At 43.0% G+C, this 27,838-nt stretch overlaps 1 protein-coding gene across 1 annotated transcript in view; it reads left to right on the forward strand.

Annotated features, from left to right (window-relative positions):
• Nucleotides 1–27,838, forward strand: part of LOC126212786 (uncharacterized) — a 292,909-nt gene that overhangs the window by 136,635 nt on the left and 128,436 nt on the right. Inside the window, exons 14-16 of the mRNA XM_049940189.1 lie at nt 16,873–17,006; nt 21,413–21,647; nt 24,342–24,488. Coding sequence (XP_049796146.1) covers nt 16,873–17,006; nt 21,413–21,647; nt 24,342–24,488 — 516 coding nt within the window. The remainder of the gene's footprint in view (nt 1–16,872; nt 17,007–21,412; nt 21,648–24,341; nt 24,489–27,838) is intronic.

Raw genomic sequence — 27,838 nt, forward strand, 5'->3', positions numbered from 1 at the left:
CCAGGAGCTCCTATTCGACTGGGTCGTGACCGGTCGGGCGAGCCGCTTATGCCCTCTTCACGTACAGGCTGGAGGGGTCGGTCAGTGTGAAGGTGGCCGACGTATCGTCACAGCCCTCTGTGCTCTATCGTTCCCGACTGGCGTGCCAGCACTCGACTTTGCACATCGTTTGTGGATGAATCCGCCTGTCAGACTGACAGTGGGGTGCGGTGTGCTGGCCGGGCTGTATGTGGTTTTTAGGTGGTTTCCCATATCTGACCAGGTGCATACTGTGCTCCCACTAGTGTCCCACCTCAGTTACACAATCCACAAACAATTTGAAAATGTTTTCACACTTTCACACGGAATAACAAATTCACATAGACACATGCTGTACACCATTGCCAAATACAGATTAATGTGTCTACCCTGTGAAGGTATGGGATAAGGCCAGAGAAAAGATCATGATTTGTGGACATGAACAGAACATTTAAGTAAAAGCTTCTTTGGCTCTAACACTTTCAGAGATGAGAACGTTCGCATAGCGTTAAAAATTATTTTGACAGTATGTAATATACAACCAAAATCGCTATTAAAGTTATCAGCAGGCGTAGCTGAGTGCTTACCCACGCCGACGGTTGATAACATTGCCAGCTCGCGATCAAATTATTTTTGTCAGTCTAACCTAGATCTAGAGTTAGACTATAAACCACTTTTGTCACCACAGTACTAATTATTTCAGAATGTAATTCTCGTGACACAACACATTTGTCTATTGTACGATGTGCGACTGCTTTTACGAGAAACTGAAATTAGCGTGGCACCGTTTGAAGAATACGAAAGTGTTATTTTAGTACTAGAATGTGCCAGCATTGGTGAACAATGGTTCACAAGTGAATGAATCGTTATCAATAACTATGCTGTAACATAAGTAATTAGGCTTTGTGAAAAAGAATTTTTGTATTTGCACATTTTGTGTAAGTGTGAACTGTGGAGGAAAGCCATCAGTGGAGTCGCGATTGCAGTGACCACCTCCACAGCGTCGACGGACCGGTGCCGAGCCAACTGCAAGAGCAGACTACTTATTGCCCCGCGTCGGAAACGTCGTCGACGGGCCGGTGGCGACGTGTGTACGACACGGAGCTGGCCAAAAAGGTGCGGCAGCAGCTGACGTCCCAGCCTCCCCAGCGTGCGGTAGACGGCTCTGCCAAAAACTCTGACTCGCATCGCTTCGCCTGCTCGTACTGCGAGAGCCGGTGAGTGGCCGGGCTGCCAGTCTACTTGCGCATTCTGCGCTTCTCACTTGGGGTACCTAGCTGTTGCGTGCATCTGGAAGTAGTCAAAACTGCACTGAACCCAGGAATATTTTGAGTGTTTCACTGTAAGGGGGCTGCGACGGACCTCAGTTATCCGATTTTCAAAAATTATTCTTTTATTTTGCTGCTATACATTTTTCTGACGTATGTTTGCCCTTTAAGCTGTTGTGAATATTTAGAACCATAGACCTTGCCGTTGGTGGGGAGGCTTGCTTGCCTCAGCGATACAGATAGCCGTACCGTAGGTTGAACCACAACGGAGCGATATCTGTTGAGAGGCCAGACAAACGTGTGGTTTCTGAAGAGGGGCAGCAGCCTTTTCAGTAGTTGCAAGGGCAACAGTCTGCATGATTGACTGATCTGGCCTTGTAACACTAACCAAAATGGCCTTGCTGTGCTGGTACTGCGAACGGCTGAAAGCAAGGGGAAACTACAGCCGTAATTTTTCCTGAGGGCATGCAGCTTTACTGTGTGGATAAATGATGATGGCGTCCTCTTGGGTAAAATATTCCGGAGGTAAAATAGTCCCCCATTCGGATCTCCGGACGGGGACTACTCGAGAGGACGTCGTTATCAGGAGAAAGAAAACTGGCGTTCTACGGATCGGAGCGTGGAATGTCAGATCCCTTAATCGGGCAGGTAGGTTAGAAAATTTAAAAAGGGAAATGGATAGGTTAAAGTTGGATATAGTGGGAATTAGTGAAGTTTGGTGGCAAGAGGAACAAGACTTTTGGTCAGGTGAATACAGGGTTATAAATACAAAATCAAATAGGGGTAATGCAGGAGTAGGTTTAATAATGAATAAAAAAATAGGAGTGCGGGTAAGCTACTACAAACAGCACAGCGAATGTATTGTTGTGGCCAAGATAGACACGAAGCCAATGCCTATGACAGTAGTACAAGTCTATATGCCAACTAGCTCTGCAGATTATTAGGTAGTGAAGGGAGACGAAAATTTAATAGTCATGGGTGACTGGAATTTGGTAGTAGGAAAAGGGAGAGAAGGAAACATAGTAGGTGAATATGGATTGGGGGGAAGAAATAAAAGAGGAAGCCGCCTGGTAGAATTTTGCATTGAGCGCAACTTAATCATAATTAACACTTGGTTCAAGAATCATAAAAGAAGGCTGTTATCATGGAAGAAGCCTGGACATACTGACAGGTTTCAGATAGATTATATAATGGTAAGACAGAGATTTAGGAACCAGGTTTTAAATTGTAAGACATTTCCAGGGGCAGATGTGGATTCTGACCACAATCTATTGGTTATGAACTGCAGATTGAAACTGAAGAAACTGCAAAAAGGTGGGAATTTAAGGAGATGGGACCTGGATAAACTGAAAGAACCAGAGGTTGTAGAGAGTTTCAGGGAGAGCATACGGGAACAATTGACAGGAATGGGGGAAAGAAATACAGTAGAAGAAGAATGGGTAGCTTTGATGGATGAAGTAGTGAAGGCAGCAGAGGATCAAGTAGGTAAAAAGACGAGGGCTAGTAGAAATCCTTGGGTGACAGAAGAAATACTGAATTTAATTGATGAACAGAGAAAATATAAAAACGCAGTAAATGAAGCAGGCAAAAAGGAATACAAACGTCTCAAAAATGAGATCGACAGGAAGTGCAAAATGGCTAAGCAGGCATGGCCAGAGGACAAATGTAAGGATATAGAGGCTTATCTCACTACGGGTAAGATAGATACTGCCTACAGGAAAATTAAAGACACCTTTGGAGAGAAGAGAACCACTTGTATGAATATCAAGAGCTCAGATGGAAACCCAGTTCTAAGCAAAGAAGGGAAAGCAGAAAGGTGGAAGGAGTATATAGAGGGTCTATACAAGGGCGATGTACTTGAGGGCAGTGTTATAGAAATGGAGGAGGATGTAGATGAAGATGAAATGGGAGATACGATACTGCGTGAAGAGTTTGATAGAGCACTGAAAGACCTAAGTCGAAACAAGGCCCCGGGAGTAGACAACATTCCATTAGAACTACTGATGGCCTTGGGAGAGCCAGTCCTGACAAAACTCTACCATCTGGTGAGCAATATGTATGAGACAGGCGAAATACCCTCAGACTTCAAGAAGAATATAATAATTCCAATCCCAAAGAAAGCAGGCGTTGATAGATGTGAAAATTACCGAAGTATCAGTTTAGTAAGTCACGGCTGCAAAATACTAACGCCAGTTCTTCACAGACGAATGGAAAAACTGGTAGAAGCAGACCTCGGGGAAGATCAGTTTGGATTCCGAAGAAATATTGGAACACATGAGGCAATACTGACTCTACGATTTATTTTAGAAGCTAGATTAAGAAAAGGCAAACCTACATTTCTAGCATTTGTAGACTTAGAGAAAGCTTTTGACAATGTTGACTGGAATACTCTCTTTCAAATTCTGGAGGTGGCAGGGGTAAAATACAGGGAGCGAAAGGCTATTTACAATTTGTACAGAAACCAGATGGCAGTTATAAGAGTCGAGGGGCACGAAAGGGAAGCAGTGGTTGGGAAAGGAGTGAGACAGGGTTGTAGCCTCTCCCCGATGTTACTCAATCTGTATATTGAGCAAGCAGTAAAGGAAACAAAAGAAAAATTCGGAGTGGGTATTAAAGTCCATGGAGAAGAAACAAAAAACTTTGAGGTTCGCTGATGACATTGTAATTCTGTCAGAGACAGCAAAGGACTTGGAAGAGCAGTTGAATGGAATGGACAGTGTCTTGAAAGGAGGATATAAGATGAACGTCAACAAAAGCGAAACGAGGGTAATGGAATGTAGTCGAATTAAGTCGGGTGATGCTGAGGGAATTAGATTAGGAAATGAGACACTTAAAGTAGTAAAGGAGTTTTGCTATTTGGAGATCAAAATAACTGATGATGGTCGAAGTAGAGAGGATATAAAATGTAAACTGGCAACGGCAAGGAAAGCGTTTCTGAAGAAGAGAAATTTGTTAACGTCGAGTATAGATTTAAGTGTCAGGAAGTCATTTCTGAAAGTATTTGTATGGAGTGTAGCCATGTATGGAAGTGAAACATGGACGATAACCAGTTTGGACAAGAAGAGAATAGAAGCTTTCGAAATGTGGTGCCACAGAAGAATGCTGAAGATAAGGTGGGTAGATCATGTAACTAATGAGGAGGTATTGAATAGGATTGGGGAGAAGAGAAGTTTGTGGCACAACTTGACCAGAAGAAGGGATCGGTTGGTAGGACATGTTCTGAGGCATCAAGGGATGACCAATTTAGTACTGGAGGGCAGCGTGGAGGGTAAAAATCATAGAGAGAGAACAAGAAATGAATACACTAAGCAGATTCAGAAGGATGTAGGTTGCAGTACGTACTGGGAGATGAAGAAGCTTGCACAGGATAGAGTAGCATGGAGAGCTGCATCAAACCAGTCTCAGGACTGAAGACCACAACAACAACAGCAACAGCAACAACAACAACATTGACAGTCGAAAAGGTCTGCTATATATCTATATAAACAATTTCATGATATGAATGTAATAGAGGGTAAACATTCCACGTGGGAAAAATATATCTAAAAACAATGATCCTGTAACTTACCAAACGAAAGCGTTGGTACATTGATAGAAACAATAACAAACACAAACACACACACAAATTTCAAGCTTTCGCGACCTACGGTTGCTTCATCAGGAAAGAGGGAAGGAGAGGGAAAGACGAAAGGATTTGGGTTTTAAGGGAGAGGATAAGGAGTCATTCCAATCCCTGGAGCGGAAAGGCTTACCTTGGGGGGGGGGGAAAGGGACAGGTATACACTCACGCGCGCGCGCGCGCGCACACACACATCCATCCGCACATAACAGACACAAGCAAATATGTCTGCCTGTGTCTGTATATGTGTGGATGGATATATGTGTGTGTGCGAGTGTATACCTATCCCTTTTTCCCCATAAGGTAAGTCTTTCCGCTCCTGGGATTGGAATGACTCCTTACCCTCTCCCTTAAAACCCACATCCTTTCGTCTTTCCCTCTCCTTCCCTCTTTCCTGATGAAGCAACCGTGGGTTGCGAAAGCTTGAAATTTGTGTGCGTGTTTGTGTTTGTTATTGTTTCTATCAACATACCAACGCTTTCGTTTGGTAAGTTATATAAACAATTTAACAGACAATCTGAGCAGCCATCTTAGGTTGTTTGCAGACGATGCTGTCATTTATCGTCTGGCATACACTGCAGAAGATCAAAACAAATTGAAAAACACTATAGAAAAGACATGTGAGTGGTGCAAAAATTGGCAATTGACACTAAATAATGAAAAGTATGATGTCGCCCACATGAGTGCTAAAAGTAATCCGTTAAACTTCAGTTACACAATAAATCAGTCTAATCTAAAAACCGAAAATTCAACTAAATAACTAGGAATTATAATTACGATTAATTTAAATCGGAAAGAACACACACAAAATGTTGTGAGGAAGGCAAACCATGACTGCATTTTATTGACAGAACACTTAGAAAATGTAACAGATCTACTAAGTGGACTGCTTATGCAACGCTTGTCCATCCTGTTTTTAGAATACAGCTGCACGGTGTGGGATCATTACCAGATAGGATTGGCGGAGTACATCGAAAAAGTTCAAAGAAGGGCAGCACGTTTTGTATTATCATGAAATAGGGGTGAGTGTGTCACTGAAATGATACCGGATTTGGGATTGATACCATTAAAACAGATGTGTTTTTCACTGCGGCAGAATCTTTTTACGAAATTTCAATCACCAGCTTGCTTCTCCGAATGCAAAATCACGTTGTGAAATAAGAGAAATCAGAGCTCACATGGAAAGATGTAGGTGTTTGTTTTTCCCCCGCGCTATACGAGATTGGAATAATACAGAATTATTGTGTAGGTGGTTTGATGAACCCTCTCCCAGGCAGTTACGCGTGATTTGCAGAGTATCCATGTAGATGTAGATGTGTACATGTTTTCAAGTGCTCGGTGAGTTTTTAACATCGAAAAAGGTGGATCAAAGAATTTGCATTAAATTTTGTTTGAAAAATGGAATAAAATGCAGCCTCACATGTTGACTGTAGCTTCAGGCAAATTTATTATGAGTAATAGAAAAATTTACGAGTAATGCATAAGTTTCAAAGAGGGTCGAGAAGACACTGAAGACTATGACTGCCCTGGACGCTCTAGCATGCCAGTTTCCGACATCAGTGTGGAAGAAGGAAATACAGTAGTTTTGGAAAATTGCCGAATCACAGTCAGAGAGATTGCTGGTGCTGTCTGTATATCCTTTGGCACCTGCTGAGAAATTTCTTCAAATGTTTTGGACCCGAAATGTGTAGCAGCAATGTTTGTTGAATTTTGACCACATATGACGTTGCGTAGATGTCGCTCAGGAGTTGCTGAGTGAATGGATATACAGGTTTGAACAACCAGAAGGATCGAGACCGAAAAAAAATTGACAAATTTGATCACGTGTAGGGTCTTCTCACTGCTTTCTTCCATTACAATGGTATAGTGCATCACGAATTTCTGCCTTATGGCCATACAGTCAATAAGAAAGTATTGTGCCACTTTCATTGAAGTGATCCAAAGAAAATGACCAGAGTTGTGGTAGAACGACTCGTGGAAATTTCATCACAGTAATGCTTTCACTCGTATCTCGGTGACTGTATGCACCGGACGTGGTACACTGAGGCTTCTCTCTGTGTTGAAGCCTGAAGAGAACTGTGGAAGGACATCATTTCACCGCCATTGTTGGGGTAAAAACAAAATCGCTGAAGCAGGTGAACACCGTAACGAAAAGTGAGTTCCAGAAGTGCTTCCGAGACTGTAAAAAGTGCTGGGAAAAGTGTATTACATCGGTTGCCCAGAAAGTAATGTGACACATTTTTTTCTCAGCCGAAAACAGTGCTACGAATGGAAAACATTACGTATGAATTATTCGAGTCGCTTAGGTGCAAAACTGTCCATGTCCACTTTTTTAAAAAATATTGAGTTGGCAACTCTGGATTTTAGAGCATGACATTTTACACATGCTTGAAATGCTGTTTATGCTCAAAGCTCTCCATGTCCTATGGAAAACAGCTCACGAAAAGTGTGGTTAGATTCAAAACTGTCCATGTCCGTCAGTAAGTTGGGTGCAAAACTTGCCTTGTCCCTTTTGACAAATCCAATTGAAGGCTGGGGTCATGTGACTGCGATGCAAGATGGCGACCATAAGGATGTAAACATTGTACTTGTGTGGTATCTTACAGCTGTTTAAAGTTACACACATTCTCAGAATGCTATAAAAGTCCAAGGGGAGCCTAATTATAATTCTGAAATCAACCTACCAGTGTCCATATGCAAACGTGGGAAACACTTAGGACACACAAACTCGAGCTGCATTACGAACACGGTTGTTCCTATTAATGAAAAGAAACTGGAGGATGTTTCAAAACTCCTCGAGAAACACTACGGTGAGTCCTGGAGGGAACGTGAATCCCTGTCGTGGTACGTGACATTACTAGGTACCAGTGCGTCAGGGGCATCAGCTGAATCAGAATGCCTAGCAGGAGAAGATGAAGACATTGTTCCAGATATGATGTATTAAGTGGATTGCAGTTTGTCAGTTGTTACACCATGTACCTTCAGAAATATTAAAAGAAATTAAAACTGAATACACAGTTTTATGTTCACCCCATATCCTCTCCTCATGTACAACTAGTCAGGTTGAAAAGTGTCCATGTCCATTTCAGTTGCATGCAAAATTGGCCATCTGCAAAGTCAGACGCAAAACAGTGCAAGTCCATTTTTATTTTGCTTATATCTTACATGCATTGAGTTCCTGATTTTTTTTTTTTTTTTTTTCAATAGCCCAAATGGTTTTGTACTAATCCATACTTACGTATACAACATACAGTGTAGGGCAGTGCGTATTTACCCAGTGAAAACAGTTTTTCCACTTTTTCTCAAAACCGGTTACGGAGGACATCGACAGTTTTGCATCTAGGCGACTCATTTGATGTCTCCTGAATGAGCACGCCAAGTTTCCGTCACTTCTGAGAGATAGCGTAGCTGCAGGACAGTTTCAAAATAGCTTCTGTAGGTGATGTACGTTACAAGCAATGTGCCGTCACTGAATTTCTCTCTGCAGAGAAAGAAACTGTGAGGAATATTCACAAACACTTGTGCAAAGTCTACGGAGCATCTGCTGTCGACAGGAGTACAGTTAATGGCTGTGCACGGAGGGTGTGGTCACCCGGAAGGCAGTTAGGTGGAGCTCCACGATTTGCAGTGGTCAGGGAGACCATCCACGGCTGTCACAACTGACCTAGCCCTCTCGGTCTTCCACTTGTTTCGACCATTAAAGGATGCCATTCGTGGAAGACATTTTGGGGACGACGAGGAGGTGATTCACACAGTGGAGCACTGGCTCTGCCACCGAGACGAGGATTGGTACCGTCAGGGCATACACGCCCTTGTTTCGTGCTGGAGGAAGGTCAGAGAATGGGCTGGAGATTACACGAAAAAATAGGGTGTATAGGTGAAACACCATTCTTTCGTGTGTGTAATGCTCGTTATATTCAATAAAGAATTGTTGAAGAAAAATAATGCGGTCTATTACTTTCTGGGCAACCCTCGTACGTCTTGGAGGGGAAGTCGTTTGAATGGAACAAAGTTGATGCTGAATAAATAAAAATTCTTCAAGATGAACAAGAATTCGTATTAATTTTTTATCATGTCTGCGTGATAGTGCGTATGCTAACAGTATGGGCTGTGTGTTTTGTTTGGAAACCAACATTTTAAATTCGTTTCACAGTATGCGCTGTTTACAACTGTGATACAGACTTTACTCGTTGAGCTTAAGCTAGAATTGAGCAGTACTCTGTTCTATCGTGGGTTATTTTCCATCGTGTTAGTTGTACATTGACAGTTATATATAACAGTACGAACATATTCACCGGTGGAGTAACGGTCGATGTGCACGTCATTTGCGGTTTCACCGAATGCAGTGGAAGAATGGTGCGACAGTGCCGTGCCGAGCCGTTCCCGCAGCGACGGCAATCGCGTCGCACTGTGTTTGTGTCAGTCTGAGACTTGTCGCACTAATCTTTGTTATTTGTTGTAAGTGTCGGCACAGAAACAAATGTAAATTGTGGGAACTCCTTTGTAGCTGGTTCTGCGGTCGGTGGAAGGATTTGGACTGTGTGGGGATATGGCGCGGGAGATCAGTTTGCGGACTAGCTCTGCAGGTAGTACCTGTCTGTGAAGGCCTTTTGTGATCCCATCGGCGTACTGGGCGATAGAGTTCTTGTCACTGCAGGTAAGTTCTGCCTGGGTGGCTAGGCTGTGTGGGAGGGATTAGGTAATGGTGTGAAAGGAGGGGCTAAGAATTTCGGAGAGAGATCAAAGTTTCACTACAGCAAAAGGTGTGTTTTGCTGTGATTTAGGTGGCGATATTTAGGTGGTTTTATATGTTGAGCGATTTGATAAGAATCAGGTGTAACTACCTTGAAGGTATACCATTTGGAAATAGGATGTAGCAAAGACACTGATGGAGTATGGCTCGGAACAACAGTGGTGCCGGTTGACCAGTAGGGAATGACCGTAGAGAGAGATAAACAAAAATCGACAATCAGTGAGAAGGCTGGAGACAAGTTCTGTGCAGAAATAAAACAGCATTTTGTTATAGATCGGGACTGGTAAGTGTGTTTGAATGCAAATTAGAGGTGAAGAGCTTATTCAAATTTTTTGTGTAACCCTATTCCATACGTTTTGAGGCAGTAGGCGGCAATAAAGGAATCCGAAGAATGGCAGACAGGGGCCGTTGGGCGATGCCGAAGCGTGTGTAACTGGGGTTGCCACAGGTTGTGGAAATCGGGGAATTTCAAACACATCAGGAAAAACTCTCTTTCTTGTCTCAGTAGATCAAATGATTTGTTTACTGAGGCATCGTGCTGGCTGGGTGCAGCTGAGTACGTGCGCCACTTCCCTACTCCCTGGTTCTTACTGCTTCTCCCCTTCCTACCACTCCCCTCAGCCTGCAGCCAGTGCTGCCACCACGTCTTGCCGCTGGCCTGGCTGCTGCCGATGACAGGCAGTGAGGCGTGAGGAGTGGTTTGCTCGGATCCGATTCTCAGAGACTGTAGACGGAGAGGCCGGAGACGGCAGTTGTGTTTGTGTGAGACGTGTCCGAGTGATTGTGTGAGACATGTCCGAGTGATTGTGTGAATGTGTCTGTGCTCTCATTTTCTGACAAAACCAATAGCTGAAAATTTAGTTGTGAGAATGTGGCTGTTGTTATTACGTGCCTGTCTGTGGTTCAGCAGTCACCTTTATGGTGAGTTGCTACTTATTCTCATTATTATTGATTCTCAGAGTATTTGAACAAGGTATCTGTCGCACGGATCGATCGCCGTGGTCTCATTTCGTCAACGTGCTGTCTCTGACTCGTGAATAGATGGCAACACGAGTGGACTTCCGCGACGAGCCGAAACCGCAGGCCGTTTCTGCGGGTATCTGTAATGGATCGGGCCCGCCAGTCTGAAGCCGTTCGGTTCCACTAACGTGCAGGCGCTGCCCGTCGGATCTGATCTCACCGATCTGCCCGTGAGCCGGATCTGTTTGTGTGTGGCATAATCCAGCGGATTTTCGTGGTTTGTCCGTGGACCCGGGAGTGCGGTGCTTTTGGCAGGACAGAGGCCGCGGGTGATTCGGGAATAGTGACTGTGTTACCCCAAGTACATTGTACAGCGTGTTATTTTATAGACATTTTATTTGTTCTAGTATGTTTTGGCACTTCAGAAGTAGATTATATGTTAGAAAAGAAGAAGAAAATTGTGTCAGCCGCTGGCGGTTTGTATGCTGTGTACTCATATCTTTCTCAAAAGAAAAATTACACAATACCTGTAAAATAATAGATATAACATAGAGGGTAATAACTGACGAGTGGTTAACCCTGTTCGATAAGTGCCAGTTTACGGTATTTACACCCGTTACCGAAGTTAATAGAGTTCACCGGATCGTTTAGTTATGAAAATGCTCGCTCAGATATTGTGCACTCTGCTCTACACGTAATACCCGTTCCAGTCTTAGATCGCACAACACGCCACGCGGTTTTAACTGACAGTCAAAAGCAATAATTTTTATATTCCGTCTGAATTCCACACGACTTCCACTATACCGTTTACTTAAAAATACTTTGTGCTACTTCGCAATCTCGTAATTAGCATTTTCCCGCGATTTTACAGTACTTTCGTCGGAGATGCTTTCAGTGAGATGTTACTAGTTCGAACCCTCAACCCCGACCCGCCTAGTTCACACCAAAGGCTTTGTTCCCAGCATAGCTTGGCACGAGCCTGCCTTTTTCTGATTGGCTGATATCACAAACAGCAAATCGGGTCGCAGTATTATCCCGCACTAACCCGCGCTTTACTTCAATGGCCAATCGTAGTAAAACATTTCTTTCTATGGCAGTTGCTAAATAAATAAATAAATTTAGAAAAGTTTCAAATATAAAATTACTCCTTCTAAAATTACCGTTAATTTGTGTTCTACTCACGATTTATTAGTACCGTAATCTGACTGCACCTTTAATTATAGTAAACATATAAAACAAGTATAATTACGCAAATACATTAAATATTAATCAAACATAACTTTACAACATTGTTTTGACTATGACTGATAGCACTGTCCATCAACTGCTGACCTCTGCCACCTACTAGTACGTACAACTACGTGCAGCTCTGTAACTCGGGTCCATGTCAGCTGGTGACATCTGTCGATGACTCGTGCCTATAACGATATCGTCCTAACGAGTGACAGGAGTGATGCGAAGGCGCTACGCCTCAGTTATATGTGGCTTAAGGAACCGACCTAGAAATACAGACATTTCAAATATTGTTAGGAGTTTTGTGGTAATGTGTAATAATTGATGAGTATGACAAGTGTTTTGAGTTTTTTTTATTTGATTGCAGTTTTGTTCCACAATAATTATGAAATATTTTTCTATGCAATGGCTTGTAAAGTGTCCTATTTACAATCATTAAAAGTAAACATAAACAGGAGTTGTGAAGCACTGTTTTTTGTGTTGTTTAGTAGTAGCTTTCTAATCTGTAAGTTTTGAGAGTTGTTCTGGCTCTCCCACACAGTCAGTGGGATAGTATTGTTGTCAGTTTTTAATTTCTAACAGAGAGAGAAGGAACTGTAATGTGAATGCAGCATGACCTGTCAGAAACAAATATTTTCAGAAAATTTGCATTAAAATTGTCATTAGTGATGCGAATGTTTGTTGTTGAATAGTGGAAGTTAAAGAAGCTGTGTTAAGATTTAAGTTTGTGCCTGTCACTTGCAAAACGAAAGGTGAACGGTGGGACACTATTTTGAGAGGAGTAAGTGAGCTTCAGTTAATGATTAACTTCAGAAGCTATAGTAGTAGTGAATTCTGTTGCCAGTTAGAAAAGTATAATCAACAACACATTCCCCCTGGTGGTGATAAACAGTATGCTTTCATTTCTCATTAGTACAGTGCAAGAATTGTGAAGGGAATGATCCCAGAAGAAAACATTGATCACTTCCTTGTACTAGCATTAAGTAAGTACATTGTGCATTGACTGTAAAAATGTTATTAGGGTAGGGATTTCTGAATGCGAGTTGGGGCCTGTACTGTCTTCCAGAGGTAATACCCAAGTGTATCTGATATGAAAATATTCTGTCTGTCTGTCTGTCTGTCTGTCTGTCTATACAGAACAGTGCCAAGTACCAATATATTCCAATAAGCCACACATGGAAAAGGGATATTTCAGGTCGTGTCTTCGTGTTCTGCCGATCGCAGAGATAGGCGTCAAGTGTTTCGTACAGCCCTCAGTGTACTGACCATTTGTGTACCTGTTGGAAAAATGGGCATTATGATGTAAACATCACAGTCACATTGGACCCGTCACTCTCTCGGTGAGCGTTACCTGTAATAAATCGTGCAAATAGACGGTCGCCTTTACTGATCGTCCTTGTGGGCCAGCTAATATGTCCCACAGTCATGTACGAACTACTTCTTCTTGTGGACTTTGTTTCTGGCGGGTTGGTGCTGTGGGAAAGTATTAACTGTTATGAGCTACTAAATGAATTCGTCTCCTCCATAAAAACTCTTCTGTGTTTCAACTGTTCAACTCAGTAATAGACAGACTCCAAATCACGTAGTGCACAAAAAGCTTTATAAATCGGCAACGACACATTATATGTATGTCGTCTGACTCAGTTCGTACACCAAAATTAGCTGTCTGTGATTCCATCCTGCATTTGTTGTGGGGGTCACATTGGAAATTTCAGCAGCCCTCTTACTCCTTGGAGTTCAGGATGCTGCCATGTCTTTATCCCAAAGTATAAATGGCACCAACAGCAAGAGACTCTCCTACCTTACGTCACAGCTTTCCTACCTTACGTTACAGCTCGCCACTGGCCTTAGCTTTTACTGCTAACACGCCTTCTGCAGGTACCGCAGATCGGAGCGTGCGCACTGAATGCTTCCCACTTTCATACTATCTAATAAGTTATTGAACGTCAAAATCATCTTTAGTTGTCTTGAAATCTCATAGTGGAACAGTGTGTTTCTAAAAACATTATGTTACTCTACAGCATTCTGTAGCTGTCCTGCAATACAGAACCAAAATTTAAACATTACGCACTTCTTCGAGCCTAGACAAATGTAGCAAATGGATGGTTCTTTTCCGTTAGGTGTAGTCTAAGGTGAACCTTAGGCAGATTATAAAAGCACCATTTGTTCATGGGTGTTTGCTGAGAAATTTTTGGGACACCACTTCTATAATTTCTGTGCGTGCATGGCAAACTGTCAAAATTTTTACCACATGTTTCGAGACGATGATCTCGGAGAACTTTGAAACTTTTTTCAATATCATTATCAAGCGAAGAGACAGAAAGGTGAAAGTTACTCGCGCACATAAAATACTACGTAATGTCCGGTCAGAGATGTAAATGTAGTTAAAATATGCACGTAATATCCGGTCTGAGGCCTAAATTTAGTTTTAACTGACTTAGTGAACATGTGGCAAACCTTCTGAATCATCACAAGGGTTCAGACATCACCGATCTATGGTTTTAGTTGCCTTTTTTTTTTTTTTCCCCAGCAATAAAATTTGACACGCATGGGCACTTCACACCTATACAAGTTCTCTTTATGTAGAAGTTATTCGGTGTTACCATCTGGTGCCATAAGAAGCCTACAAAAAATTGTTTTGTAATATGAGATTCTTTGATTGTACTTGAAAATCAAACACGGAATTTTTTGCTACACCATAGAGGCAGTGCAAAAATGTTGCACATTTTTATCGACTAATGGAAAGTCAAATTGCATTGGGAGGAAGACAATTTTGTGTTCACTTCATATTGTGGGTACTTATCTTTTGTTTGTATGTGTCAAAGTACGTAAATGTGTCAAAGTATATAACTAACTGTCAAAATGTATTGACTTACAGAATTCCTTTTGTATAATCAGTACAATCTGCTGTAACAGGAAAAATAAGTGAATCACTTGAAAAATGCTCTGACAGGCGAATATCCTTCTTTTTAAGACACTCTGACAGAAAAGTGGAGATGCCTGACTAAGTTGTCAAGAGAGAGAAGACACTGCCAGTGGGAGAGAGAGAGAGAGAGAGAGAGAGAGAGAGAGAGAGAGAGAGGAAACAGTGATGATAGGAGAGAAAAAGTGGCAGTGAAAGAGAGAGGAGGAGGGGGGGGGGGGAGAGAGAGAGAGAGAGAGAGAGAGAGATGGATAGAAATAAAGGAGGGAGGAAACAGTGGAAATTAGAGATGATGAGTGGAGACAATGTATAGGCTTAGGGGGAGGGGGAGGGGGGGGGTTGTCAGGACACCCCGGACTGGTGAAGTTTAACATGAAAAAAACTGCCCATTTTCCCCACATACCCTAATGTTACAAGTTTCCCAGTCTAAGGGTCAACACTACAAGCAAACTGCCCGAGGACGTACGGAGAGACGAAAATGGTAGTCGAAGAGAAAGACGGCAGACTCTATGCGAGAAAGGAAGGTCAGGGCACGAGAGAGGAAAAGGTTGGGACAGAGACAGTGGCAGAGGCACAGTGGAAGTGGCAGAGAATGAGTCAACAGTAACGAAGAGTGGGAGAAAGGGAGGACGGCAGTGACAGTGGAAGTGACAGACAGCAGAAAGTGCGAATGGGAAAGTGGGAAAGAGAGAGAGAGAGAGAGAGAGAGAGAGAGAGCTACATACAGAGTAGCAGCAAGAGGAAGACACTGAGTGTGAATGCTTCACTGCAGAGGGAGACTGGGTAAAAGTCTAGAATGCTCCATTTTAAAAGAGCGTGAATATTTTTGCATGCCAATTTTTTTGAGAGGAAGGTGGAATGTGGATTAAGGCAGGTGGTCCCCCACTCTTCTTCAGAATCTTTTAAAGGGGGGGGGGGGGTAAATAAAACTGTCTCTTTTGTGCTCCCACAGGAGCATTTTTTTTTTATTTATTTTTTTTTTACATTACTCACACTAAGGCAGTGAGCTGAGACTGTACAAGAAAACATTTCATGTTCTTTGAAAGAATGTTAAGTTGTACGTCTGATTTTTAGGATATTACCTGTGTTACAAGTCAGTTTCAAGCAGTAGCATATAAACTGTAGTGTAATAAATATGTTAAGTAGTAACTTTGAGGTTCGCTGATGACATTGTAATTCTGTCAGAGACAGCAAAGGACTTGGAAGAGCAGTTGAACGGAATGGACAGTGTCTCGAAAGGAGGGTATAACATGAACATCAACAAAAGCAAAACGAGGATAATGGAATGTTGTCGAATTAAGTCGGGTGATGCTGAGGGAATTAGATTAGGAAATGAGACACTTGAAGTGGTAAAGGAGTTTTGCTATTTGGGGAGCAAAATAACTGACGATGGTCGAAGTAGAGAGGATATAAAATGTAGACTGGCAATGGCAAGGAAAGCATTTCTGAAGAAGAGAAATTTGTTAACATCGAGTATAGATTTAAGTGTCAGGAAGTCGTTCCTGAAAGTATTTGTGTGGAGTGTAGCCATGTATGGAAGTGAAATGTGGACGATAAATAGTTTGGACGAGAAGAGAATAGAAGCTTTCGAAATGCGGTGCTGCAGAAGAATGCTGAAGATTAGATGGGTAGATCACATAACTAATGAGGAAGTATTGAATAGAATTGGGGAGAAGAGAAATTTGTGGCACAACTTGACTAGAAGATGGGATGGGTTGCAAGGACATGTTCTGAGGAAGCAAGGGATCACCAATTTAGTATTGGAGGGCAGCTTGGATGGTAAAAATCGTAGAGGGAGACCAAGGGATGAATACACTAAGCAGGTTCAGATGGACTTAGGCTGCAGTAAGTACCGGGAGATGAAGAAGCTTGCTCAGGATAGAGTAGCATGAAGAGCTGCATCAAACCAGTCTCAGGACTGAAGACCACAATAACAACAACAACAATAAGATGGTGCCAATTGTTTTGTGTTCCATTTATTTTCAACTGAAATTGTTGTATTGCTGCTGTTTCTTATGTTTTCCAGTAATGATAAATGTGGTGGCTGTGTTTAAATTAAATAAATAAAAAGCATGTGCATTTGTTGTGATTGCCTTAGGTTTCAGCAACTGAGCACTTACAAGAGACACCTGCTGCACGCGCACAGGAGCGAGATGACCTGCTCCTGGTTGAAGCAGGAGCAGCTCGAGGTCGACCCGGGTGACGCGTCTGCCGGCGAAGACTCTAATGGCAGTGAGTGTTTCTCCGTCGGTTTGATACGGCTGTCCATTTCTGTCACTTTTCTCTGTTATCCTCTCAGTTTTGGCATAGCTGCTGCCTCATAAATCGCTGATGGTGTGCACCTCTATTCCTTCTTCTGTCCTCCTTTCAGTCACAGTTTTCAGCATTGCCTCGTGTCCAGATATCCCTCTATTTTTATTGTATTCTTTATTACACTTATGTTCTTGTTTGCTCACTGCAAGTGTTCTCATTCCTTATTCGGTAATCCAACGTGAAGGACAGTTTCTTGTAGTGTGACACTTCAAAGAAATGTAATCTCTTCATTTCCGTGCTCACAGTTGTTCCTTTGTCATTTCTATTTTATGCACAATATTTCGACCTCCCACGGAGTCGTCGTCTCGAGGGCTGAACGTTGTCATTTGTGCTCGGACTCCAGACGGCGTAGGGACCCTTTTTTCTATCCCGACTTCGTATCTTGCATGACAGTAGGAATGTTAATTTATCTATACATTGACTCGTATTGAGGGGTTTTGTTTTATCCCGGCTAGTTCTTAAATTAACCCCAGTGAGTCACTACACATATTGTCCTCCCAGTTTTGAAGGAAAAAACCATAAGTAAATTAATACTAGTGTTTTCAATAGATTCTCGTTCACTTGTTTCAGTTACTAGTCTGCAGTTTATTCTTGGTGAAAATCACGTAACCTAATTATTTATGAACCTAAATCGAAGTAAAGTTCAAGACGAATAGTCAGTTTCAAATTAACACGTTATTTTATTTAACCATAATTATTAATAAATCAGTTCATTCACACGGTTTCATTCAAACGGGTTCTTCGAATAAGTATCTAATCTGGAATCCCGTCAACATCAGAGATATTAAACAATGTTCTGTCACTTTCGATAAAAAGATTGTTCCCGTTTAATATTCATAAACTGTCACGAACTATGATTACTAGTCGCGTGAAGTAAAGCTTTTCCACTATCACAATACAAAGTCCGAATCTGTCCAAAAATTGTTAATTCCGTAAAATATTTAAGTCTTCACACGAAGTGACGTTAAAGTCAGAGACATTATTGATCACCTCCCCGTTCCTCTAATATGACAAAAGTTCTAATTCTGATCTGAAATTAATGCTTCCCAAAAAACAATCTCGTCGCGATTTATTCTTGCGCCCTGGTTTAATAAAGCTCCTATTGTTGCTTCCTAAAGCTGTACGTCCTAATTGTCTTCGAACAGACTAGAGGATAGAGACTGGAGTATCATAATTGCATTGTATGTCTATTTATACTTTAGTAAACCCTATCTTTGGTGTTCAAGACCTACGTTCTGTGACTATAGTATTGATTTTCTCATATATAAGAATAACTAATAATTTAACCATTTCTATCGTTTTTCCCCCTCCCATGCTTCCAAAATTTATGATTAAAATTCTTTTCTTTTTCTATTATTTTCTACTATAGATTTCCCTCTATTTGTCTCTTATTTCTATTTCGTAAATTACTACTTGTGGAGGGGCTTGGGACATTTATATTTCGAGGGCACGGGAGCTAATTTGGGAGCTATTTTGGTTTATTAACACTGAGAGGCATTGTAGGTGTTACAACGGAGAGAGAACTATTGACATCATTGTGCCTATGCTTATCACCCGGTTTCACTCCTGATGCCCACTACGCCCTTTGATATTCTTTTGCTCTTCAGAATCCTCTCCGATTTCTGTGTAAAGCACATTCTCTCAGAGTTTCCCAGCACTGGTTCAGAGGATGACCTGAGAGATTGTAATAAATCCAGTGCTGAACAGTGAGTGTTGTAGAAATGGAAAACTCTGTTAAGAACTCGTCAGCCTCGATATCCGCCGGAGCTGGGAAACGCCGAGAGAATGTGTCTGTCTCGTGGACTGTCACTACAAGAACTGAGAAGCAAAAGAACGTCAGAGGGTAGAATGGGCATCGGGAATCGAACTCGACGAGCAGCTCTAAACGGCGGCACGGGACCGGCGATAGCTGAACGGTGGTTAGAGTGCGGGCAGTGAGTACATGTAACAGCACAACTCCCAGTCATTGAAATATTGTGTGTAAATGGAAAAAACCAAATTTGCTGAATATCTTGAAGGACAGTATTATTTAGATCTTTATAAGTTAAATCTTTTTCTTGGCCTTAAGGGTTATATTTTTGAATGTTAACAGGTGTTCCCTTTTATAGAATGGCACTGTAGTTTGTGCAGTCCTCCACTATGGTGTCTTTCTTCATCTTTATTAATTCAGTTTCTGATATAGCAAAATTCTTCTACCTCTTCAACATTCTCGTGTCAAAGTTTACCAGTTAACTGCCTTCGTGCTTAGCTTAGTTTTATTCTTTTCCGTGTGCATCTTGTAGCCATCAGTGCATCGTGCTGATTTTCTGTCTGTCACAGACATCTCCCAAATTGAGATTCTTCTCCTTCCACCTTTGCCTCTTCTGAATGCAAATGGAACTCCATTTTATTCCATTCCATACTACCAGCACCTTTTCTGAATCTACAAATGCAATGCACATTTCCATGTTTGTTTGGAATTTGACATCCGTTGTCAATTGCTGTTTTGAAATGACGTGTAGAGTGCCCTTACTTCTCCTGTTTACAAAGTTTACCTCTCTTATTAGCAAAATTGCCATCTTCTAAGTCATTTTCCTGTCTGTATAAAACATATGTTTGATCATCAGCTGTGAAATGTGAAATGTGAATTGCTACGTCGTAAAAGAAAGATTAATTAATGAACTAACTTGACCTTTTACTTTAATGATTTGAATATAATAGAGGGAAACATTTCACGTGGGAAAAATATATCTAAAAACAAAGATGATGTGACTTACCAAACGAAAGTGTTGGTATTTTGATAGAGACACTAACAAACACAAACACACATACAAAATTCAAGCTTTCGCAACCCACGGTTTCTTCATCAGGTAAGAGGGCAGGAGAGGGAAAGATGAAAGGATGTGCGTTTTAAGGGAGAGGGTAAGGAGTCATTCCAATCCCGGGAGCGGAAAGACTTACCTTTGGGGGAAAAAGGGACAGGTATACACTCGCGCACACACACGCACACACACACACACACACACACACACACACACACACACATATCTATCCGCACATACACAGACACAAGCACACATATGTAATGGCAAAGAGTTTGGGCAGAGATGTCAGTCGAGGCGGAAGTACAGAGGCAGAGACGGTGTCAAATGACAGGTGAGGTACAAGCGGCGGCATACTGAAATTAGTGGAGGTTGAGGCCTGGCGGGTAACGGGAAGAGAGCATATATTGAAGAGCAAGTTCCCATCTCCGGAGTTCGGATAGGTTGGTGTTAGTGGGAAGTATCCAGATAACCCGGACAGTGTAACACTGTGCCGAGATGTGCTGGCCGTGCACCGAGGCATGTTTAGCCACAGGGTGATCCTCATTACCGACAAACACTGTCTGCCTGTGTCTGTTCATGCAAATGGACAGTTTGTGGAAATGATAATTTGTGTCAAGTACTTTAAATGCCTCCAACCCTACCTTTCCCTATCATTATAATGAAACCTCAAAATTTCTGTCTTATCGTGAAATCCTATTTCTGAGTTCCAATGAAAATTCCTTCTTTTATTGTTTCCCTTGTGACTTATAGCCTTCATATATATATATTTTTTTTCTCAAACTTAATTTTACATCATAGTAGGCAAGAATATTTTCTTCGGATCTAAGCATTCTTTATTGCACGTTCTTAGTGTTCATGCTTGGGCAACACTCTTAGAAACTGATGACTTAACTCTACCTCGGCTGTCACACTCACGTATGAACATTAAAACTTTGTATAATGTAACTGCAGTTTTGTAAGAAGAGCTGCAACAGTTAATCTCCAATTACATACTGATAGTGTATGCTGTAATGCATAGAATGTAACACACGTGCGCGAGCGCGCGCGCGCCCTCACACACACACACACACACACACACACACACACACACACACGAAGAGAGAGAGAGAGAGAGAGAGAGAGAGAGAGAGAGAGAGAGAGAGAGAGAGAGAGAGAGGGGGGGGGGAGGGGGGGGGAGGGAGGGGGAGAGCCTTGTTGGCTGAAAGCTTACTTTCTGACAGTCTTTTTCTCGTTCCCATCTATGTCTCAGCATCTCCGCTATAAGGTGAGCAGCAACTATCCTTTTCATAATATTGTCACATTCCGTGCTGAATTTTCCATTGTTTGAAAATTAGTCACTGTGTTGTGGATCACACCTCGTACATGCAAATGCTCTAAACACTGTCTCTTCAAAAGTGTGAGTGGTGGAAGTGACTAGAGTGCAAATTAACAAATCATTAGTTGTATATAAATTTAGATAAATCTCATCAGGAAGGAAAAACTAATTCTTCCCCATTGTAATGTGTCCGTTTCCATTCGCAGAGTCCACACTTTCGGCCCCCGAGTGCCCTGGCGAATCGGACGGCCGGCCGGAGACAGGCGGCGCAGGAGCGGCACGTTGCGGCGGTGGCTCGTCAGAGTCCACCGCGGCTGACGAGGGCTCGGCTCCGAATGCGACTGCCGACTCGTCACACGGGCCGGCCTGTCCGCACTGCCGCATAGTGCTGGCGGGGAAGGACGCACTGGCGACACACGTTGCCGAGGAGCACCCGGCCAGGTAGGACCGAGTCCTGTGGTGCTGTTTCGTGGCCTCGACGTTGCCGTACTGTGTGAAGATGAAGATGGGGAAGGTGTGCAGGAGCTGTCGAACGGAGTAAGTGACGTAGTGGGCAGAATCAGATTAAACTTAAAAATTGGCCAGGTGTGAGTACAACACACACACTGAGGATTCAATAAAAACTTAGTTATGCGTATAGACTGTTCGTAATTCGGGGATTCGAGGATCTCGTCTATTTTGCCCGTTATCGACATTCGTACTGCCGAGATATCGGTCCGAGAGGTTCAGAGTCTTTCGAGAATGTTTTACACACATAAAAAAAAGTTTTACGTTACCTCGGTTCCGAGAGTTTCGGAACCTGTACAGAAAATTGGAATAGAAATCAGCATAAACATCATATCCACCCTTTTTGTTGCTCACGAAAACCACACATTGCATGTTGTACCACCATACAGTGAGACCTTCAGAGGTGGTGGTCCAGATTGCTGTACACATCAGTACCTCTAATACCAGTACCCCGTCATCTTGCATTGATGCACGACTGTATTCGTCATGGCATACTATCCGCAAGTTCATCAAGGCAGTGGTGGTCCAGATTGTCCCACTCCTCAACCGCAATTCGGCGTAGATCCCTCAGAGTGGTTGGTGGGTCACGTCGTCCATAAACAGCCCTTTTCAATCTATCCCCCAGACATGTTCGATAGGGTTCATGTCTGGAGAAAATGCCGGCCACTCTACTCGAGCGATGTCGTTATCCTAGAGGAAGTTGTTCACAAGATGTGCACAATAGGAGCACGAATTGTAGTCCGTGAAGACAAATGGCTCGCCAATATGCTGCCGATACCGTTGCACTGTGGGTCGGAGGGTGGCATTCACGTATCGTACAGCCATTATGGTGCCCTTCGTGACCACCAGCGGCGTATGTCAGCCCCACATAATGCCACCTCAAAACAGCAGGGAACCTCCACCTTGCTGCACTCGCTGTACAGTGTGTCTAAGGTGTTCAGCCTGACCAAATTACCTCCAGACACGTCTCTGACAATTGTCTGCTTGAAGGTGTATGCGACACTCATTGGTGAAGAGAACGTGATGTCAATCTTAATTGGTCTATTCGGCACGTTGTTGGGGCCCATCTGTACCGCGCTGCACATTGTCATGGGTGCAAAGACGGGCCTCGCCACGGATGTCGGGTGTGAAGTCGCACATTGTGCAACCTATTGCGCACAGCTTAAGTTGTAACACGACATCCTGTGGATGCACAAAAAGCATTATTCAATACGGTGACATTGCTGTCAGGGTTCCTTCGAGCCGTAATCTGTAGGTCGCGGTCATCCACTGCAGTAGTAGCCCTCGGACGGCTATATAAATAATATAAAAGAGGGGTTACACTGTATCTTTGACAAGTAAAGCATCACTTGATGCACAGAATTATAAATTTATCTCTCGAAGTATAAGTTCGACATAAAGTAGCAGTTCGATCTGAGACTTTAATTGTACTGGTGTCCTAACTGTGTGACATCGACTGCTTCCCCGGAAGTCATGAACTGGGGCAGGGCGAGTGCTGAGAGAGAAGGCACGTCATTAGGAACACCTCTCATTTGTCGTTGCAAATTGCAGTGACATCACCAAGGTCTGTGGTATTGATGCACGTAGCTGACTTTGGTGTGGCACGGTGGTCTTCGGACGGTACCACACGTGCCATTGTCGATTTCTTCTTCAGTTGCATTACTGCGTACAGAAACATTTCTCTTTGATGCTCCAAATTTTTTTCCTTCACTTGTTTTCCTCGGTATCAATATTTTATCTCTGTGTGACTTTTTAATGAAAAGCCCTCTTCACTCTTCTAGCAGGAAGGTTTGCATCAATTTCCTTATTCTCAAACTTAGCTTTTGAATATGCTTTTTGTGGCAGAAAAACTGCTTTTTAATTTTCACTGGATAGTTTAATTTTCAGTGGGTAGTCTTCTCTTCCTCTGGTATTTTACATTTTGTCCAACATTTGTTAAATAGTTAATTTTTGTGCTTTTGGTTGTTCGGTGGAGTTGTGGATTCCATTTTCCGTATCGAAAATTTTTGTGTCCGACTTGCCTCTTCGTCAGCTGCAGTGAGCTAAATTCTTACGTGTACTGGGTGTGTGGCCCGTGATCGGACTCGGAGTATTGTAGCAGTTGTGCTTATATTTATAACACAGTTAGACTCCCGGCACCCGCTTCATCCTTCTACGCTCGTTTGTTTCGAGGTGCCCGCACTTACTTTCCACAAAACACAAACTCCCACAGCATTTCCTAGTTCTGGTTTAGCTATCAAAATATTGTGCTCGAAATGGAATTTACGACTTCGCCGAACACTCGAAAGAACACCATTAATGAATTGCAGAGAAAACTTTACGTACAAAGAGTACTCTAGAGCCCTACAGCTTTGCCGAAAGGCATTATTAAATATACCACCGAGAAGTTTCTGTTAAACCACTTGCCACAAGATAAAATTCTCTAGCAAGTTTTGAGTGATACGTGTACAAAACTGTGTACAGTTTTTCTCTGTTTCACTGCTCCACTGCTTGCTGTCATTTTTTATCTTTCTCAGTTCCCTTACTCTTTTCTCCGTTTCTCAGTACTTTCTTCTGTTGGGTCTAGTTTACCTCACAGTTCAGTTTCGCGTAGCACCTCACACGGGGGTCATTCTGGCCGTGTTGCAGTGTGGCGACAGACGACTCCGCCGAGTCGACGGCGACGCCGGGCTGCGGTGACGATTCGATAGGGCTGAAGACGCACATGTCGTCAGCTCTGGGAGGACTGCTGGACCGGGCCCTCGACAACTGGCCGGAGAGGGGACTCGGCCGAGGGTAGGTGGAGCGGTGCACACTTCTCTGGGGCCTACCCAACCGGCTGCGTAATTCAAATCTAGTAAATTTGTATGTTCAAATTGATGTGTAGCGTATGAAATCTGTTGAATAATTATTTCAAGAGTGTTAAATGTTTGTCACGGTTACTATTTATTACTAGATATTCGTGTCTCCAGTTTTGGCATGCTATTGCCACAAATAGATGCGGTGTGTGCATTTACCAAAGAAAAGTTTCATCCGTAGCTAAAGGAAGTAGTTCTATACTCAGGTTGGCTATTTTGGCCGTAATAATACCACATTTCTCCGTACAGTATGATCCTATTTTGTAGTGAAGTATACAAGGAAGTTCAGTAAGTAAACCAACACAATTTTTTTTCTGAAAGCATGTTGTTTTTATTAAGGATTCCAATACACCATTTTATTCCTCACTCTTTTTGGCTACAAACCTCAATTTTTCAACGCAATCTCCTTCAGCGCGACGGCCTTACTACACCTTACACAGAACGATACACACACGGTACCACTCTACTGGTCAGCGTCGGAGCCGAAGCCTCGCTGCATCGATAACGTCACACGTACTGCTTGCTGTGGCGAGGATCCTTCATTGGACTAAACAGGTGGAAGTTGGAAAGTGCGAGACATTTGCTGTAGGAAGGATGTGGAAGAACACTCCAATAAAGTTTTTTTTTTGCTCCTCTCTGGTGCGCAGACTTCGATGAGGCCTCGCATTGTCTTGGGGAAGGAGATGTTTGTTTCCATTTTTTGGCCTACAAATATCTGCGATGCTCCGGTTTTCCACCAAAAGAAACTCGGTGACCCCTCCCTGCTTGGAACGCACCTCCATTACAGAGCCATTTTCAAGGCTTCGTGGAAGTATAAGGAACTGAAGCGGGAGTATTTCGTTGTGTCCACAACAAATTATGCATTTTTTCAAGTGAAATTGGCTGAAACAATAATTGTGTTGCATTAACAAAACTGTTTTCCTTAACCTCTGGATGAAACTTTTTTCACATTCATCCGACACCCCTCAGTGGAAATAGTGTGTCACATTCGGTAATGCGAAGATCGGTAACCCTGACTTAATAGAAAAGTTACTGAAGACGAGGTGGGTTGCACGAGTTCAGTGACAGTATGTCAGCCCTTGCACTTCTAAGAATTATGGCTTCAGTCGGCCTCCTACTTTTCCTTCTATTGGAGTGCACTGCATCCCAGTCCGCCCCGGTAGCTGAGTGGTCAGCGTGACAGACTGTCAATCCTAAGGGCCCGGGTTCGATTCCCGGCTGGGTCGGAGATTTTCTCCGCTCAGGGACTGGGTGTTGTGTTGTCCTAATCATCATCATTTCATCCCCATCGACACGCAGGTCGCCGAAGTGGCGTCAAATCGAAAGACCTGCACCAGGCGAGCGGTCTGCCCGACGGGAGGCCCTAGCCACACGACATTTCCATTTTTACTGCATCCCACTTTTAGTCATATATCGATAGACATCAGCAAAGTATTTAAGTGAAAGCTCATTACGTGCAAGCAATTCTAGAGATCACAATATTCACATAGTGATAAAAAAATTTTGATGGCACATAATATACAACTGAAGGCACTACTGAAACTAATAAGGAGCTATAGTTGACAGTTTTCTCATGCTTTCAGTCACTGGTTTCACCAACTTGCAACCTGCCATTCTAACCTAGACCTCAAGTTATATTAAAAGTTACTTTGTCACCACAATCCTTTGTTGGAAGAGAACAAATGCCGAACATGTCTGTTAAACAAATACTAACAAAGAGATAGAGGGGCTGGCCAGTACTTACCTCAGCTCAGTACAGCCGATAGATACACATAAAACAGAACTGAAAATTTACATTCCTAGCTTTCGGAACAAATGTTCCTTCATCAGGGAGGAGAGAGGGGAAAGAAAGGGAAGAAGGGAAAGGAGATTCAGTTACTCACAACCCAGGTTATGAAGCAACAGGGAAAGGAAAACAGGGAGGGTAGCAAGGATGGAGGCATGGTTGTCAGAGGGAAGCCAAAGATATTCTACTGTAAGTACTGTGCCAGCTTCAAACCAAAGAGGATGCATACAGAAGTAAAGAGGTATATAGTATAAAGATAAACACAACTATGTAAGATGAAAAGATGCGTGAATGGCTAAAGAGGAAAGGGAAAGAGGAGAAGACTGAAGAGTGAATGGGAGTGAGGTTGTTTAACGTAGGTTCAGTCCAGGGGGATGGCGGGATGAAAGGATGTGTTGGAGTGCAAGTTCCCATCTCCACAGTTCAGAGGGACTGGTGTTGGGTGGGAGGAGCCAAATGGCACATACGGTGTAGCAGGTTCCTAGGTAACTGAATCTCCTTTCCCTTCTTCCCTTTCTTTCCCCTCTCTCCTCCCCGATGAAGGAACATTTGTTCCGAAAGCTAGGAACGTAAATTTTTGGTTCTGTTTTATGTGTATCTATCGGCTGTACTGAGCTGAGGTAAGTACTGGCCAGCCCCTCTATCTCTTTGTTAGTATTTGTTTCACATCTTTATATGAGATTTTCCATTAATCATTTAGAACATGTCTGTTAGGCAGAACTAGTGTAAAACTGCTCACACAAGAAATTGAAACAAACAGTGAACTATTTGACGATTAAGAATGTATTGTACAGACTGAAGCGACAAATGAAAATTTATACGAGCGTGTGGTGTCCGAAAGAACAGACACCAGACATTCGTATAACTGATTCGCCTAGATAGGCAGTGGACCCACCTTTTTCAGTGAGAACGCACGAGTACTTCTGAATTCCTGCGGGAATCTCAGAGAAGCAAGCACAGAGGAAAGGAACATGTACTGTGGATAGCTGGCACTCGGTGGGAATGTGGGTCAGCCGTGAGGCATACTGAGATCGTCCACACAGTTGCAGTAACTCTGTGTCCTGGGTGGTGCAGTGGTTAATGCACCAGCCTACTAAGCAGGAGATTCCGGGTTTGAATCCCGGTCCAGTACACATTTTCACTCGTCGCCACTGATTCTGCAAAATGTCCGACGAAGCTGAAATCGGCAATTCCTTCTCTTTCCTTGCCGGTTGTCTCCGCAAGCGCAACCATCTGGGTGAACGGTGACACGAAGTGTGCGGCGTGCCATGGTCGCGGGCTGTCGGGAATGGTATCATTCTGTGGGACGTATTCTCTTCTGTTTGCACGGGACCCGTGGTAGTAATCGAGGACACGCTGACAGCTTTGAACCGCCTGCGTTCCTTCGTACTTGGTGTCTTTCCTGACAGCAGTGTCACCTGACAGCAGTTTAATTGTACGTGTCGTGTAGCCAGAACTGTGCTACAGTAGTGTAAGGAGTCCTATAGTGAACTCACGTCGAT

Source organism: Schistocerca nitens, chromosome 11, assembly GCF_023898315.1.
Source record: "Schistocerca nitens isolate TAMUIC-IGC-003100 chromosome 11, iqSchNite1.1, whole genome shotgun sequence".
Lineage (NCBI taxonomy): Eukaryota > Metazoa > Arthropoda > Insecta > Orthoptera > Acrididae > Schistocerca > Schistocerca nitens.